The 17,380-nt window shown below is 39.0% G+C and overlaps 2 protein-coding genes across 2 annotated transcripts in view; one reads left to right on the top strand and one right to left on the bottom strand.

The window, feature by feature from the left end:
• The window catches only part of baz2a (bromodomain adjacent to zinc finger domain, 2A), a 33,197-nt gene extending 21,228 nt beyond the window's left edge, over nt 1-11,969 (top strand). Inside the window, 11 exon segments of the mRNA XM_051879407.1 lie at nt 176-792; nt 886-1,108; nt 2,934-3,089; nt 3,178-3,338; nt 3,514-3,579; nt 4,420-4,706; nt 4,892-5,027; nt 6,097-6,243; nt 6,391-6,611; nt 7,054-7,197; nt 10,125-11,969. Of these exon segments, the coding sequence (XP_051735367.1) occupies nt 176-792; nt 886-1,108; nt 2,934-3,089; nt 3,178-3,338; nt 3,514-3,579; nt 4,420-4,706; nt 4,892-5,027; nt 6,097-6,243; nt 6,391-6,611; nt 7,054-7,197; nt 10,125-10,284 (2,318 nt within the window). The 3' untranslated portion in view covers nt 10,285-11,969.
• Nucleotides 1-17,380, bottom strand: part of si:ch211-117c9.2 (solute carrier family 26 member 6) — a 211,994-nt gene that overhangs the window by 105,436 nt on the left and 89,178 nt on the right.

Here is a 17,380-nt window from a genome sequence, read left to right as displayed (position 1 = left end):
TTTTCGGAATGGTTGTTAGTTCACACAAAAATGAATTATATTTATATAATAATAATAATAATAATAATACTTTTAATTTTAATTTATATTAATATATTTATTTATATGTATAATTTCTTGTGCAGCCCTACTTGTTAACCACATTAATGTTCAGTTATTACTTCCCTGTGTTCAGCCTCAGGTGAAGTGACTGTCAGTGATGAACCTGTGACTTATGTGAAGGTCATAACCCCAGTGAAAACAGAGGTTAAAGCGGAGCCTCCCCTCTCTCCGGGTTTCGGCACATCACGCGCCTCTTCCCCTCGAATATCCCAGCTTTCCCCCACAGAGGTGGATCCTCTACCCGGCGAGGCCTCTCTGATGAGCAGCCCCCGAGGAAGGGGACGCCCACGTAAGATCAAACCGGAAGTGGAGCTCCACCTTCGAGCTGCCAAGAACCGGCGGCGGCGCCGTAGCAGCAGATCAGCAGGTGAAGATTCGGCCCTTAACTCCCCCGTGCAGGAACTCGCTAAGCCTGCTTTCCAGGCCCCTCTCGAGCAGCAGCAGGACACAGAGACTGACGGCAGCACGCCGATCGCAGCATCTGGAGCTGGTCAAGGTGAGGATAACAGCCAACCAGAGGACAGTATGAGGGAGCAGGCAGAGAAACGAGGCCAGTGGTTCAATCTGTTGCCTAAGGAGCCGTGTGACGAGGCGTCTCTCTCCCAGCCATGCGAGAACACCCCTGCACCCACTTCACCCCTCGGCTGTGACCCGCTCGCTGCACCTCCACTGCAGCCTCCAATGACACAGGTTCATTCTTCAGTAATATCAGAAAGTTAATGAATATCCTGAATGCAGCATGTTTATCCTTCTGATCACTTCTCCCTGTGTCATCATCCTCAGATGCAGATGGAAGCTGCTCCTCTTCCTCTTCCTGTTCCTCAGGTGTGCTCCACTCCAGCTCCAGCTCCCAGGGCTGGCAGGAGGCGCAGGAGAGGCAGCGGGCCGTCAAGAGTGCACTCTCGATCCAGCACGGCCAAGAGGCGCGGAAGACCTCCCTCCAATCTCTTCCAAGAGGTTGAACTGAAGTACTTCACTCAGCTGATGGTGAAGCCTATTCCGTTAGGTGAGTGTCGTGATGTTAACAGACTTGACAGTAAGGATAAAAGACATTTCTGCAAATCCTGCATTTGTAAATTATAGAAGTGCTTTTCTGAGCCTTGCCAACTTAACCATCCAGTTTTCTCTGAAATATTGAACATAGGAATTGCCATTGGATGGATGTTCATAATATTTAAATGTCACTAAGGCAACTTTATCTAACCCAGAAGTTTTTAGAGAAGTTCATGAAAAGCTAATAATGAAATCATAAAAATGTAAAATTAAAATAAATAAATAATTTTAAAATAAAATACTCACTTTGTTTACCTGCATGTCATTTGACCAGAGTTAAACGAAACAAAGCTAAAATAAAATTATAAATAATAGAAGATACGAATAATAGAAAATTAACTAAAGTTTAAGCACAATTACTAACTAGAAATAAATAGACTAAAACTAAACAAACTGAAATTAAATTAAATCTAAATGGTAATGCTAAAACAATAACAACTAATAAATTTGTCAAAAGCACATTACAAATTAAACTGAAATTTACATGCATTTAAGATATTAATAAACAATTATAAAAGTATAGAAATAACACTAAAATAACCCTGAATACTATCTAAATTATAATATCTTTATAATATAATATTTAAAAAGTTGGTTTTTTTTTTGTTTTGTTTTTTTTTTTTAATTCGCCATCCTTTAATTCTTTTAAAAATTCATAAAATACATTGTAATTATTTATATTCCAGATCAATACCTGTGTGGTATGTGCATTTTGATTCAAATCACCAGGGTTTTTCATGAGTCAAAAATGGTCTTTGGTGGTGGGGGACAAACACAGCCGTCCACACACACAGTACGAAGTACCCTACCCATGTGAACTGAGAGCCCAGGACTGGCAATAAATTCAAAATGAATGCAAAAAAACTGTTTGTAATATTAACTTATCCTATTTATTAATGAAATAAAAATAATCGCTGTCAGGACAGATCATAAAACAAAGTGCTTACAACTATATTTAAAAATCTGTAAATAGTTTAAAAAGTAGTTTTAAAAAGTCACTGAGCGATTGATTTGTAAAGTTAGTATTAAAATGAACAACAGTAATGCATTACATAGAAAAAGTGGCAGGTCTATTATTTTGTATTTGCTCTCCAAGACTTAATGCACAGATCATTTGACATAGAGTATTAGATTCCTATAATCCTTAACTTAAGTAGTGTTTCACAGATTAGAGCAGAATGCATCACATCCCTGATGCGTTAATCTTCATTCTAAGTTCAGGTTTTTATCTATGACATACTCTGTTGGTACAAAAGCAATGAAATGCGACATTTATTATATACCATTTATTAATTCATTTACATATTAAAATATTGTTTATGCACCAAGAAAAATGTACAATTTTTTAATCTTAAATGACATTCTAAAGCTCTTTATTTCCGGCTGAGCTGCGTTCATTGGCTAAGGGTACATTTACATGACTATAATTAAATGTACTAATAACGTAAACATTGTTTCTTTGCGGTTTTCACGTACTGATGACAACATTCAATCAAAACTCTGTAATATGCTTCCAGGCCAGTAGATGGTGATGTCACTTTCTAAAGAAACTATGTGCCTATAGACTGAACACGTAATATGCATGCGCATGACGTCACCATTTTCACAAATTCACATTTTTGTAGTTTACACAGAGATGATAACGGTAAAAAAAGTTTGCGTTTTCAGGCCCCCAAAATGGCGTTGTCGTGTAAATGAACGGCCAAAACGCATACGTTTTCTGTTATTAGTTGAAAACGGTGTCATGTAAATGGCCCTTAAATGTCTTTCTCCCACAGAGATGGTGAAGGGCTGGTGGTGGATCAAAGAACCGGAGGAGCTGACAGCCATTCTGAGCGCCCTTCACCCACGAGGCATTCGAGAGAGGGTTCTCCACAAACACCTCACTAAACACATGGAGTATCTGGCTGAGGTCTGCAGACGTCCCGTGACCGGTGAGGAGCAGGAACATGCTGAGTGTGATTGCAGGCTTTGGTTGATGGCAGCCTGTTTAGTGCGTTCTTTTCCATTGTTCCTTCCCAGATCCCATCTTTCAGATGACAGTGGAGGATGGCGATGCACTGCTGGAGGCATCTAAACAGGCGTGGAGTGAGCAGGAGAGAGCCGTAAAGTTAGACATCAGTGTTCTGCAGTGGGTGGAAGACCTGGAGCAGAGGGTAGTCGGTGCAGACCTTCAGCTCAAGGTAAAGAAAACGCATCGAGCAGATTCAAAAGTCATTTCTTCCTTTATTGAAAGAATCACAGCACTATAAGGTCTTGCTTCAGTAGTGACCACAGGGTGGCGCTGTTGGTTTATACTGCATTTACAGCACACAAGCGTGCTCACTTTATCACTATCTCCACAATCTCTATTTCCAGGTGGCCATTCCCAACACAGAGAGTGAAACGGAGGCTAGTCAGGAATCATCAAGCTCTCAATTTCAGGTAGTGATAACCAGCTGCCCACACACTCAAGTGCTCAGAGTCTGTTAATCCTAATAAGTAGAGAAAACTGCTCAGTGACTTACTCTTAATTTGAACACACTGAGCAATGTAAGGTTGTGTCATACCCATTAAAAGTAAATTGTCTGGGTTGTGGTTCATTCATATAATATATATATATATATATATATATATATATATATATATATATATATATATATTTATAGTATTATTATTATTATTATTATTATTATTATTATTATTATTATTATTTATTTAAATACAAATAAATAATAATAATTTTATATATCTCTTATTTTATTGTTCCTGTTGTGAAATTAAATAAAGTGAATAAAATGAATCATTATAAAAATAAATTTAATAAGTTAAAAATAAACAGTAATAATAAAAATAATAAATAAATACATTTAATACATTATTTTATATATTCATTATTCCTGTTATGAAATTAAATAATAAAATAATAAATGTACTAATTAAACATTTTAAATAATTTTAGTAATTAACATCTTATGTAAACTTATGTAAAGAGATATTCACATTTTATTTAATATATTTATATATATTTATTTATATATTTAAGCTCTCGTAAAGGTATATCAATTGATATTATTTTATTAATCATTACTGTTATGAAATTTTTATATATTTTTTTTATATAATATAATATAATATAACATATATATATATATATATATATATATATATATATATATATATATATGTGTGTAGCAATTTGTTTTTTTCTGAAAATCCAAAATGAATGATTCGTCTTATTTGGGATCTATTATGTTTTAACACCTGACACTGTCCTTGTTTCAGATCTATACCCCTCCCGAGGCGGACTCCACACGGGAGGACCTGCAGTATTACGAGCACGAGGTTGACCCCAAGGACGACTGGATGGTCAAGACTAAAAAGGAATGGTCTGATCTCCTGCGAGTTCCCAACAACCCCCTGGACCTGGCCGTTCTCCGATTGACTAATCTTGAGCGGAACGTTGAACGACGTTATTTGAAGGAGCCGCTGTGGAATCTGGCAGAGGTGGTCCGCTTGGCACCTCTCACCCCTCCGCCCGGCGGGGAGGAAGTCCCGTTAGATGCTGTTAGGTGGGTCAGAGTTAAGGGTCATTAGAAAGATGATGCTATTTTCTTTTTAACCATCAAATATCACTTCATTATTATCCATTGTAATAATATTTGTCAGCCTTCATCAAAATGAATCATTGTTCCAGGTTATATAGTACATTATATGTGCTCTGGAGCATATCAAACGTGTTTGTTTGTCTTTATAGCTTGGAAAGTGAGATCACACCCAGGCTGAGGACGTGGCGGCAGGCCCTGGACCGCTGCCGCAGTGCGTCTCAACTCTCACTCTGTCTGCTGCAGCTGGAGAAAGCCATCGCATGGGAGAGGTCCATCATCAAAGTGGTGAGAGCACACACACATTAGCTCAGCTTTAGAGCCTGTACGATTATTAGGATATATCACAACCAATGTCGGGGAAAGTTACTTTTAAAAGTAATGCATTACAATATTGTGTTACTCCCTAAAAAAAGTAACTAGTTGCGTTACTTAGTTACTTTTTATGAAAGTAATGCGTTACATTACTTTTGCATTACTTTTTCTCACCTGGGCTGGACTGGCTTGCTATTTTGGGCAAATGTTAAGGCCCTTTCACACCAAAAGTGAAATGAATAAGCCTAAAGTGGAAGGAAATGGATATTTATGCCTGTACAGTAGAGGGTGCAGCTCAAACAAAATGATTGTATGATTTCAATCGCCTTAGAGGCAAAAAATAAGTTTAGCGCAGAGAAAATTTCATTGCCTGCTGAGCTTTACCCACCATCGGTTGGCTCAGAGCGCCCTCTGTTGCTGTACGCACTCACCGTGAGAGAAAGAGAGAGCATATGCAGGGTTTTTGGACAACTATCACTGTCCCGATCACTGTCCCTTCTTACGCAAGAAGACGCAAAATATAACTGTGCACTGTGTGAGAAATTTTGTGCCCGCATCCGACTCCCGCGTTCTTTAGAACATTTGCAGCACGTTTGCTGCAGATAGACCCAAGTGCCGTTATGTGGTAATCTTTGGAAGCAAAACCAAAGGTTAAAAAAAAACAAAATACAAAAGTGAGGCGAGCAACGCTATGCATTTTGCCACCTTCTCCGGTGTTGTTGTTACCAAGCAACAGGGATAAACATCTTCTGCTTTGACGCAAACGCACCGCGATTCGGAATCAAGCAATACAGTGTGAACACAATCCACCAGTGGAGGGGGGAGCAATCCAACCTGGGTACGGACCAGGCAAACGAATTAAATGTGAAAGCACCCCAAGTATGCTGGAGCTGTCACATGCTGTGTTTGTTCACTAACCATAGATATGTTTGTTTAGCCCTATTCGAAAAAATTTTCTAAATGGGAAAACTAACCCTCAATAGGGTTATGTAAACCTGGTTGAATGTGTTTTCTACAAACTGATGTTCATATGTGTCCACAGACGTGTCAGGTGTGCCGTAAGGGTGATGATGACGAGTACCTGCTCTTGTGTGATGGCTGTGATCGTGGGTGTCACATGTTCTGCCTGAGGCCAAAGGTCATGCAGGTGCCAGAAGGCGATTGGTTCTGTCCCACCTGCGTTGCCAAGGTATGTAAAATTTGAAATATCCAGCTTTTTTTTTTTTTTTCCAATTTGATTCACATTGTAATCTTGAAAAATTTGTGTTTTTATATTGAGTTTTGTGTTCGTATATTTTTGCCTTTGCCTATGTTTATGAGAAACAAAATTTTGCAGGAAAACGGTGACACTCCGAGATCACAGCGTTCATCGCGTCAGAGATCAAAGGCACGGAAACGACGTCTTGCAGAAGATAGTTCAGATGAGGATGATGGGTACAAACGAGGCATGACCACGCGACAAAAAGATACCACAGCTTGCTCAAGTGGGACAAGCATCTCCCCTTCCAAGCGCAGGAGGATGACCACACGAAACCAGCCTGACCTCACCTACTGCGAGTGAGTGTTCCGTTCTTGGAAAAATAATATTTTCAAAATCAACCAGGAGGGACACTTTAAAAACATGACATAAATATACATGCCCCGATTATGCTTTTTCGGATATTACCTTTCATGTAGTGTGTAATATAGCTGTTTGTGAAAGTAAAGGTCTGCAAAGTTTTAAAGATCAAAGTGCATGATAAATGCTGTTATTGCTTTCTAAAAGAAAGAATCGATTCCAAACTGCCTGAAATGAGTCTCACATCCTGTTACAAACCTACATAACAATGTAACAAATTTGCATAATGCCAGCCTATGGTCTTCAATTTAAAAAAAGAAAACATCTGTTGTTTTGAAAATTCATCTTGGTGCATCTCTGACCTGAGTCTAAATGAATTTGCTACGTGGAATAATTACTGGGTGATGTGAGATAATTAACAATCTGTTTGATGTGCTGTAGGATCATTCTGATGGAAATGGAGGCTCACTCAGACGCCTGGCCTTTTCTGGAGCCGGTCAATCCCCGCCTGGTGCCTGGCTACCGGCGCATTGTCAAAAACCCCATGGACTTTCTCACTATGAGGGAAAGACTTCTGCAGGGAGGGTAAGAGGGAATGTACTAATCACAAATTACAGCAGTGTTGAGTCACGAGGTGAACACACAAATGGTGTTTAGAGATAAAATGATAATCAATTTGACCATTTGTTTGTTTAATTCTATTTATTTGTTTAATTTATTTATATTTTATTGTATTCACTACTTTTTTTTTTTTTTTAATTTATATTTTTTTAATTAATTTATTTCTGAATTAATTTTAGTGAACTAATATTTAAACTTTTCCTCAATCATTTATCAGTTCTTAAATGTCCAATCTACCATTAGTTGGATTTACCAATTGTGTACCGATGTTAATGTATGCTGGTTTTCAAAGAAAAATTAACTTAAAGTTGAGTAAAACTTTATCTGTATTTGACATTGTTTGGGTGATCAATAGTGAAGCACCGAAATTAAAATTCTGGGCTGAAACCAAAAATTCAAGAAGCACTTTGCCAAAAAATATTTAAAGAAAATATTTAACACTCGAATAAATCTGAGCTGTACAAACATTCAAATTGCACATAAGACAGTTTTATATAAACTTTTAAATAATAGAATTGTTTCTAATGCAATTTGTTGGTGAAATATAAACATTTAAACGATAATAAACTGATAATTTGTTTTCATGACAGATTTATTAAAAAATACATTAATAAAGACATAGGTTAAGTAAAAATATACTTAATATGTACATTTTTATATCAAAATTTAAAAAAAGCTAATTGCGATTCATTGTATAGCAGAAGCGCTACAAATGTTTAGTAAAGTTTTGTTCAGGCAACAGCTGAAAAAAGCATAGACTAAAAGATATCGGTTCAACAAAATGAAGGTTGATTAAAGATGAAAAATCATGCACAGCATCGACACAGCTGAAATGTTTACTTGTTGTAGTTGATCCACGCTGTGTGACCGAAATAGACACTAGCCGCGTTTCCATTACTCTTTAAATTGCGCGAATTGAAAATACGCCCAATGGAAACACGTCAATTTCGCAAAAGCTCCCGTATATCGCAAAAAAGTTTTTACACTCACGGACCTCCCGTGAGTGTTTTTTCAGGCAATTCGAAAAAGGAATATTCCACAAAATTGCAATGGAAACAGTTTTTTTGCATTTACAGGTCACCTGCCGTATGTAAAAGTCGATCATTCTTTAAAGAGGGCGTGGTATGTTTGGACAGAAGTTGAGTTCTTCATTAAACTCATAAAAGACAAAAGTATTACAGGGCTACTGGATTCTAAACAACAAAGAAATGCCACAATTTGAATTTATCAAGACCTCGAAAGCAGATAGGAGGGAGAAACACCCACAAACACCTCATACGTGGCCGCTCCCAAGTATAAGTCGCTTTCCTTTCCATAAATGCTTGGATAACATGCCTATGTCTCCTTTGATTAAAAATAATGGCTAGTGCAATGGCTCAGATATACACTATATTGCCAAAAGTATATGGACACCCCTCCAAATCCTTGAATTCAGGTGCTCCAATCACTTCCATGGCCACAGATGTATAAAATCAAGCACCTAGGCATGCAGACTACTTCTACAAACATTTGTGAAAGAATTGGTCGCTCTCAGGAGCTCGGTGAATTCAAGCGTGGTACCGTGATAGGTTGCCACCTGTGCAATAAGTCCATTTGTGAAATTTCCTCACTACTAAATATTCCACGGTCAACTGTTAGTGGTATGATAACAAAGTGGAAGCAATTGGGAACAAAGGCAACTCAGCCACAAAGTGGTAGGCCACATAAAATCACAGAGCGGGGTCAGCGCATGCTGAGGCGCACAGGGCGCAGAAGTCGCCAACTTTCTGCAGTGTCAATAGCTACAGACCTCCAAACTTCGTATGGCCTTCAGATTAGCTCAAGAACAGTGTGTAGAGAGCTTCATGGAATGGGTTTCCATGGCCGAGCAGCTGCATCCAAGCCTTACATTACCAAGTGCAATGCAAAGCGTCGGATGCAGTGGTGTAAAGCACACCGCCACTGGACTCTAGAGCAGTGGAGACGTGCTCTCTGGAGTGACGAATCACGCTTCTCTGTCTGGCAATCAGATGGATGAGTCTGGGTTTGGCGGTTGCCAGGAGAACGGTACTTGCCTCACTGCATTGTGCCAAGTGTAAAGTTTGGTGGAGGGGGGATTATGGTGTGGAGTTGTTTTTCAGGGGCTGGGCTTGGCCCCTTAGTTCCAGAAGTGCATACCAAGACATTTTGGACAATTTCATGCTCCCAACTTTGTGGGAACAGTTTGGGGATGGCCCTTTCCTGTTCCAACATGAGCGAGTTTGGTGTGGAAGAACTTGACTCCTGACCTCAACCTGATAGAACACCTTTGGGATGAATTAGAGCGGAGACTGCGAGCCAGGCCTTCTCGTCCAACATAAGTGCCTGACCTCACAAATGCGCTTCTAGAAGAATGGTCAAAAATTCCCATAAACACACTCCTAAACCTTGTGGAAAGCCTTCCCAGAAGAGTTGAGGCTGTTATAGCTGCAAAGGGTGGGCCAACTCCGTATTAAACCCTACGGATTAAGAATGGGATGTCATTAAAGTTCATGTGCATGTAAAGGCAGGCGTCCCAAAACTTTTGGCAATATAGTGTACATAAAACTACCAACATCCATTGCCATGATTTTTAGAATGACTTATCACAAGAGAAAAAAAAGATGTTTTAGTCGCATAACATCAGTTAATGGAAACGCCGTCCTTTCGCAGTAGTTTTTTAATGATATTTAGAAAATATTGCGAAAGTTTTGCGCAAAACTGTAATGGAAATCCGGCTACTGACAGAGTCAAAACTTGCTATCAGAGAGGCACAGTTTTGGCCGAAACCAAAAATTCCTTTCCAACGAACTATTCTCGTTTGCTGAAATTTTGTTGCATCACTACTTATTAGTATGGAAGACTGCAGCTGTGTTCACATCTGTGTCTCTCAGGTACTGCAGCTGTGAGGAGTTTGCTGCCGACGCTCAGCTGGTTTTCAACAACTGCGAACTCTTCAACGAGGACACGTCGGAGGTGGGCAAGGCCGGCCACTCCATGCGACGCTTCTTCGAGAGCCGCTGGGCGGAGTTTTACGAGAACAAGGACAAATAGAGACGCTGCCCTCTTCTGCATGGGAGGAAGCATCAGAATGCCACGCCCCTTTGATGATGCTCATTACTACTAAAAACTCTTTCTGGAGAGTCCTCCAGTCCTATGTATGCATACACATGTAGATATATGTATAGATTTGTTCTCTTTGTTTTACAAGTATCTGTTTTTGCCCCCCAAAAACTTTTCTTTATCACTTGGTATTACGGCGTACAAACTTCTCATCTTTATTCAGTTTCATCCGTCACTCCTTTGGGGTAGAAGTACTTTTACAGGACTTGATTGGGTCACACTTGATGTCACGTGTCAGAGACACACCTCTATCAGGACATTCTCTCTGTTTCGATTATTTACTCGAAGCCTTCTGCTCTATAATGTACTGCTCGTGGACCACGCGTGTCCCCTTGATTGAAAATGTAACGTAACGTGCTTTCGATACTAGAAGCAATTTCCTCAGTATATATTTTTTATTATATACTATATATACACTTAAAGACAGAAAAAAAATAGTTGGGATTATTTAATAGCAATAGACTGTAGTGAATCTGTACAGACACGTCGTAGAGAGATGTATAGGTGACTCATGAAATGGCCAGTAAACATACTATATCACGTGTAACTCATCACGTCTTTTGCTTGTAGAATATTGGTCTTATGAACTGGAGGTTTGCCATCTTTTACTACGTTTTTTTTTTTTTTTTTTTTCTGTCATGCCCCCTAAACCCAGAAAATCAGTGTTTGTTCATAATGAAATCTGACTTAATGCCAATAGCAGAATCGTTTTAATCGCTACAACAAAAGGCCGGTTTTAACTTCCTTGTTTTTAAGCTCCGCTAGCTAGATAGCCGTTTTCAAAGCTTTTGCTTGGTGTATGACTATTGTCTGTGGGAGAAAAAAAAACTTTAGACCGTATTGATATTGGTTTATATGGAAAGGATATGTACGTACTTATGACAGTAGAGGTTTGTTTAGCGACGCTTATTTTCATTGGAACAATATCTCCGCTGTCTCTTTGGTATGACTGGATCCGGTTTTTATGAACATAATGATTTGTTGAAACCCTTGCATCCTCAGATGTTTAGACTGTTTTATGTGTTTTAATGATGTGCGTGTGATTGTTTGAACCTGGACCAACTCCCTCAAAAAGGATATTGTAACCATGCTTTCTCAAATGAAAATGCCTTGCATCATTAGTGGTCTAACTGACACGTAAGGATTTGGGAAATCTAAACGTTTTCATTGCCCCCGCCCCAATGACTTTTTGAGTTTCACAATTTTTATTAGTCAAAAGCAGGATGCTACAGCACTGAGTAGAGAAGCCCAGTAGAGCACACTATTCATGTTCATTCATACACTGAACTCAACGTGCGCAGCAGGAAATGTATCATTCACTCTGTGTTCCTCAGCATACAAAAAGGGACATATTTGCTGTTGTTTTTTGTTGTTTTTTTTACAGATGGAAAACCTGAAGACAGTACTAGAAAATTCAACCAAATGTGGTGTTTAGTGAATTTTTAATAATGTACAGTTTTTGTGACTTTAAATTTGTTCCTTTCTATATTTTTAGGACCAATATATCGTTTTTAAGAGGCGACATTAAATGACCATGTTGTTTCAAGGTAATGTAACACGCGTGCATCTGTAGAATGTACTGTTAGCGAAAATAAAACCACATCTAGTGACGATAACTGGTCTCCTTTATGTTTATTAACTGTATTGTGTCTGGTAATGAAGTTTCTTATATTTAAAGGGGACCAATTATGCCCCTTTTCACAAGATGCAATATAGGTCTCTGGTATCCTCAGAATGTGTCTGTGAAGTTTCAGCTCAAAATACCCCACAGATGATTTATTATAGCTTGTCAAATTTGCCCCTATATGGGTGTGAGCAAAAAAACAGTTTCTGTTTGTCCCTTTAAATGCAAATGAGCTGCTGCTCACTCTACATAATGTACCTATTTCCCAAACAGAGCCATACACACCAGGCTAATGTTTATGATTGCTATCAAATGCTGTGAATGGTCTAATATTTTTTCCAAAATATCGCTCGGACAGAAACACTCTTTTTTTAGCAATCGAGCTTGCCAGGGTGAACTTGCAGGCTATTCAAGCTACCGAGTCTCTAGTATTCTGTGCAGCCAACGTCAGAACAGTTAGCATGCTTTGCTCTATCTTTTGCCATGGCGTCTGGTCACACTTGCAACAAAATGACAGTCCTGTGGGTGGAAACGTGCAGATTAAGGGGTGGTAATAATATAATTAGATCCCCTTCCTACGTCACAAGGGGAGCGAAATCGGAGCGGCTCCTTTTTTCACATGCTGGCAGAGAAAGTCTTGCCAAAACAAACTTACTGGTTGTCCTTTTTCACATTTTCTGGATTGGTAGATGCACCGGGGTCCACTTAAAGGATTAGTTCACTTTGAAATGAAAATTAGCCCAAGCTTTACTCATGAGCTGCCTTCTGTATTCAATGTACACAGAAAGTGTAAAACTCTTGCAGTTCACAAAGCTTACGCTACATCCTACGCCTGCCCTATTCAACTTACGGAAAAAGTCTAACTGACATTACGCCAGTTTACACTTTCTTCATAACTTCAATACGGAAGGCGGTCTGGCGGAAGCCAGATATTTTACATCATAACTTGTTTAAATATGGATATATTTTTACACAAACGCATGACTTCGATACAGAAGGCTTTTATTAACCCCCCCGGAGCCTTGTGGAGCACATATTTATGATGGATGGATGTGGATGGAAGCACTTTCTTCAGCTCATACTCCTTGAACCCTATGACTGCCATTATAAAGCTCGGATGCGTCAGAATATGTTCATCAGAAAGAAGAAAGTCTTATACACCTAGGATTGCTTGAGGGTGAGTAAAGCTTAGGCTAATTTTCATTTCAAAGTGAACTAATCCTTTAAACATGGAAAAAAGTCAGACTTTCATGATATGTTCCCTTTAAGCAATATCTACACTGCCTTGATTGCGAATCAGATATTGCTTTTATATATAAAGAAGTGAACCTTCTAAAGCCTATTGTGTCATATTTGATGCGCAATTTCTAATGATTTCTTTGCCTCTAAAAATCATCAACATGAGCAACTTTAGCCTAGTGAAAAAACTGTTGTACACAATCCTTTACATGCCAAGTAAAAGGCCGTTTAGTATAACTGTAAAAACATTCCCCTTCAGGTCATGACACACGTCTTTTTCTGTGAAATCTTTAATGATTTTTATTAAGTAAATGTAAGAATGAATTTTATATTATAAATATTTCAAGATGAACACTTACTGTACTGAAGCAACTCAGGTTTACTTGATTATCCAAACATATTTGTTTTAGAAAAATCATGTTAAAATGTATCAAATATGATCCATCAGGCTTTTGAGGAACATTTATTTGTTCATCTTACAATCATTGATTTGTATTGCATTATGTTTATACCTCCACAATAAAGTCTACAGAGCTTTGATCAAACTAAGCATTTAAATATCATCTTAATAAGACATACTATTGGAAGATATAGAGTGACAACTGATATTTATATGCATTTTATGTAAGTATCTGCTATACTGGTATAAAGATCTCATTGGTTTACATTACAAGATATCGGAGTTTCATCTCACTCACAACTGCACCAAATTGCTTTTTTTTTTTTTTTCCCTCAGTTTGTGCCTTTGAATAAAACAGGTGTTTTTTCCTCAAGTGTGAGCTTCATATTACTATATCATATGAGCCATAAAAGCATGATATATCGAACATGATACAAAACTTCTTTTACATGTTCTTATATTTTGCCTAAACATCCATTTCAAAACATTAGATTTTTCTGACTATTATTTTATATGTCAGGCTTTACAGGGTTAATATTGAGCAAGTTACATTTTATACACAATATTTAATGTCTGTTTTTCTCTGCCGCCAAAAATACTTTCAAAGTCAAAGCAGAATCGTGACGTCTCCTAGCAACACATGGTTATTGTGTTTGTTTCCTAAATGAATCAGTGTGTTTAAACGAACCAAGTTCAATTGATTCAAATGTAGTACCTAATTCTAGTTGACCTTTTTTTCTACCAGACATAGTTCCAGATGTATTCTACAGTACATATTTGGAAATAGGGAAAAAAGTCACTGACAATTTTGTGACAATTTTGTGTATTTTGTTTACGGCACTATTGCTGGTATCCGAAAACTGCAATTGACTGTAGATGTCATGATTGCTCTAATGGTAGAGCCACCGAGGTTGGTAAGGAAATTTCTATTTTTAATATTTTGGAGTGGGGGTTTTAGGAAAGATACCACAGGATTAACATCATGAAAACAAGTTTTTCAACAATATGGTTTGACAGAGTGGGAATGTTCTGTATTATTTGGAGCAGAGAGGCTGTGGCTTAGAAACCGTTGTGTTGTGTTGGTTGTGCAGCATCACAGCATCACTCTTCATGTCCGCGAGCAGCAGGTGGTCGGAGTGTATCTGCACGCTTTGTGTCGCACAGATCCCTGGAGCGCGTGTCTGCAGCACATGGTGCAGGTCAGGCTGCTGTCTGTCCCAGCTGGGCCTGGACGATGCCCCTGTCTGTCTCTGGAATCTAGTCATTTTTTTTTTGTTTAGAGTATAACTGTATTTATTTCATTTCATTTGAAAAATAAAAACACCTTTCTGTACACTTTCTAATTCTCATGGGCCCAGCTAAGCTCCTTGGTATAGGACATAAATATATTGTCCTTGTCCTGTGGATTTTAGTGATGACCCTGAAAAATACACATAATAGCAAATATGAGTATTCACATTTTACACTACAAATAAAAGTTAGTCCAATAAATTACTTTCCTTTAGGAAGACAAATACTCTGTTTTAATGTCACAATGAAATCAAAATGGACAATTCTCTTTTGTTTTAATGGGATATTGCAGTATTTATTATAAATGATTTGTCCGTGCACATCATTATTTTTTAAAATACATGTATCCTTATAATCTTTAATCAAAATAACTTCCCCTCCTTCTCACAGCGACATCTCTTTTCTGATGATGTGTTTACTGGTGCGAGGGCGAGACAACCTGTCACTCACATGAGATCCAACAACAGTGACGGATTTAGACATGGGCGACGTGGCCTAGAGAAATCCTCTCATTCAGAAGTACTCAAAATAAGGAAAGGTGGGGGTTGGTTGACGTCACCTCAGGGCTTCTAGCAGGGAGACCTGAAGTGATGTCAGTAGGGAGGGCGGGAGGAGGAGCGGGAGACGTGGGGAAAAGTAGAGGGGAAACATGCAAAAAAAAAAAATGCAGCTATATCACTCATCTCGTTATGAGTATATATTTTAATAAAATAGGCTAATATGTCACTTATGTTATGCTATGTTGCTTGCTATGCTGTTACACGTAGGGCAACATAGGCCTATTCCTTTTTCTGTTGAAGTCCCGCCCTCTTGTTCCTAAAGCCATTTCAGTCGGATATACATCATAATAGGGAAGAAAACAGTATCACAACTTCCGTTTCATGCTGACTTTAAGGTCTGATTTTTGGCAGTTACTTCTTTAATGTGCAAATCCTATAAAACCGGAAACCAACATTTCAAAGACAGCTGACATTTTTTAGAATTAAGAATTAATTTCTTGCAATTTTCTATCATTTGGACTCATAGAATGTTTTGATTTACATCGTCATCTGTGTCATAACAGACAGTAGCACACCTGATTATATTTATATTTATTTATTATTTTTATACCATGTTTTATCCAATAAACTCAAAAATGATTTAAAAGTACATATATAAGTTCATAGTGAATGTGAACTTGAGGAGAATTAGCTTCATATAACCACTAAAAATCATCCGACATCATCTGGATCATCTTAAATGTTATTGGACAAATGGCTAAGAAGAATGAAGTTAGCTCTAAGTAAAGCTCATTTGTTTGCAGTTGACAAGTTTGATGTTTTGTTGTTTAATGAAATGACATTCAGACATCTTTACGTGTTACTTAAGTGTCCAAATATTTTGAAGCCACTGTAGAAATCACTTTTGCTGTGTCCCAATTCAGAGACTGCATCCTTCGAAGGACTGCTGCTGAAAATTCCTGCTGAAAATTCCAGCATTGCTGTTCATCAACATGAGGTATGTTTTGCATACTGGGACCAGCATGGAATGCTGGTTGCTGGTTTGCTGGTTCCCCGCATGGGATGCTGGTTGCTGGTTTGTTGGTCCCCAACATGGGATGGTGATTGCTGGTTTGCTGGTTCCTAGCATAGGATGCTGGTTGCTGGTTTGCTGGATTCCAGCATGGGATGCTGGTTGCTGGTTTGTTGGTCCCCAACATGGGATGCAACATTTGCATGGGATGCTGGTTGCTGGTTTGTTGGTTCCTCGCATGGGATGCTGGTTGCTGGTTTGCTGGTACCCCGCATGGGATGCTGGTTTGTTGGTCCCCAACATGGGATGCTGGTTGCTGGTTCCCAGTATGGGATGCTGATTGCTGGTTTGTTGGTCCCCAACATGGGATGCAACATTTGCATGGGATGCTGGTTGTTGGTTTGCTGGTTCTTCGCATGGGATGTTGGTTTGCTGATTCCCAGCATGTGATGCTGGTTGCTGGTTTGTTGGTCCCCAACATGGGATGCAACATTTGCATGGGATGCTGGTTGTTGGTTTGCTGGTTCCTCGCATGGGATGCTGGTTTGCTGGTTCCCAGCATGTGATGCTGGTTGCTGGTTTGCTGGATCCCAGCATGGGAAGCGGGTGTGTTGGTGGACCAGTATATGCTGTTTTTGGGTGCTGGTATGATCCCAGCAAAACCACACCAAAACTTGGTTGATGGTTTGCTGGTTCCAAGCATGGAATGCTGGTTTGCTGGCCCCCAACATGGGATGCTGGTTGTTGGTTTGCTGGTACCCCGCATGGGATGCTGGTTTGCTGGTTCCCAGTATGGGATGCTGGTTGATGGTTTGATGGTCCTCAAAATGGGATGCTGGTTACTGGTTTGCTGGTACCCAGCATGGGATGCTGGTTGCTGGTTTGCTGGATCCCAGCATGGGAAGCGGGTGTGTCGGTGGACCAGTATATGTTGTTTTTGGGTGCTGGTATGATCCCAGCAA

This window comes from Ctenopharyngodon idella, chromosome 22, assembly GCF_019924925.1.
Source record: "Ctenopharyngodon idella isolate HZGC_01 chromosome 22, HZGC01, whole genome shotgun sequence".
Taxonomy (NCBI): domain Eukaryota; kingdom Metazoa; phylum Chordata; class Actinopteri; order Cypriniformes; family Xenocyprididae; genus Ctenopharyngodon; species Ctenopharyngodon idella.
This window is presented reverse-complemented; position numbering and strand designations above follow the sequence as displayed.